General features: G+C 35.2%; 1 protein-coding gene across 1 annotated transcript in view; it reads right to left on the bottom strand.

Moving 5' to 3' along the window:
* Col24a1 (collagen type XXIV alpha 1 chain) overlaps positions 1 to 1,408 on the bottom strand; it is a 403,759-nt gene that overhangs the window by 47,858 nt on the left and 354,493 nt on the right. Inside the window, exons 46-48 of the mRNA XM_023699052.1 lie at positions 1,025 to 1,132; positions 883 to 936; positions 512 to 574 (exon numbers count right to left, since the gene is read on the bottom strand). Coding sequence (XP_023554820.1) covers positions 512 to 574; positions 883 to 936; positions 1,025 to 1,132 — 225 coding nt within the window. The remainder of the gene's footprint in view (positions 1 to 511; positions 575 to 882; positions 937 to 1,024; positions 1,133 to 1,408) is intronic.

The raw sequence follows: 1,408 nt of genomic DNA, 5'->3' as shown, positions 1-1,408 counted from the left end.
TATATGCAGTGTATTATTTGTTGAAACTGTACTTCCGATTTGATTTGAAACTGTCTCATTGCTATATGTTTATCAATAAAACTTTGAAAAGAAAAAAAATAAAGCTTATGAAATGAAACTGCTGTATGTTTTTGTTCCTTATGTAAGTTAATGGATTGTCCAGTCTTCACGTAATTCTATTTTTTTTTTTTAAAGATCTGGGAGGTATGAGTAGTCTATAGGGTATGTTCCTCAAGCTAATTTGCAAACTGCAAACTCTGCTCTGAATAGTTTCAATTTCAAAAGTAATTTTATTAAGTTATTTCTGAGTTCACTAATTTTAGCATTTTTCTATGAAGACAGCAATATGCAATGTAGTAATTATTATAACTGTCCTACTAACCTGTTTTGAAACTGTCTCATTGCTATTTCTTTCTCAATAAAATTAACATAAATTTGTTTTAGCATTTTTAAGTCCTACAGTAAACAAAGAAGCACAAATCCAGGGTAGATAGAATGCCTTTACACTTACTCTCTGCCCAATAGGCCCTTTAGGACCTGATATTCCAACAAAGCCAGTATCCCCCTCAGGACCCTAGATGTAGAGTAAGAAATAAAGTCAAAAGTCAAGACAAAATAATCTCATTCTAATCTTTCAGAAATTAATTCTTCAAAAATGGTTCTTCTAACAGAAACAGAAGAAAACCACACAACAAAATTGCTAGAAAAATGTGTACTTACATGTATTTTAAAATTAAGATTTTTCAAAAATCAAGTATGTGACTGTACTAATTGACATTTTACAAATAAAAAATAAAAGTTCAAATCAGAGACTACACGTTCGTACTTCAACATCTTTTTTTCTAGATAGCTACATGACTAGTGAAAAGTATATCAACATACTTTGGGGCCTGGAAATCCTTGGAAGCCCAGCAAGCCTTGATCGCCATGTTCTCCCTGCAACATAAGTGAACATGAGGATCGGGACTGTGCCCTGGAGGTTGGTTCTATAAAGAGCTTGGGGAGTTTTTGAGTTGGAACATACAGGCTGCCCTTTCAGGCCAGGCTCTCCACGTGGTCCTTGATCACCTTGTGCTCCTTGGTGACCTCTTTTACCTTGAATTCCAGGCTGACCAGCTAGTCCTTGTTCACCCTGTGAACATAGACAAAAGAAAGGAGACCTTGATACCAGAACTTATATTTGCTTAAAAATTTTTACGAGTACATTTTAAAGGGCTGGGAGATAGCTCAGTGGCATGAGCGCCTGCTTGGCCAGTGCAGGGTCCTGAGTTTAATCTAGCTGCACCCCCCATCAGCATTTTAAAATACACAGTAATTATATTTACCTCGGAGGGTTGATATGTATTATATAGCATCTTGATCCTTTCATTCCTCCTCCTTCATCTTTTTTTTTTTTAATTTTTTTTTT

Source organism: Octodon degus, unplaced genomic scaffold (assembly GCF_000260255.1).
Source record: "Octodon degus isolate 3935 unplaced genomic scaffold, OctDeg1.0 scaffold00109, whole genome shotgun sequence".
Classification (NCBI taxonomy): Eukaryota; Metazoa; Chordata; class Mammalia; order Rodentia; family Octodontidae; genus Octodon; species Octodon degus.
Note: the sequence above shows the minus strand (reverse complement) of the source record. Positions and strands in the feature narration are given on the sequence as shown.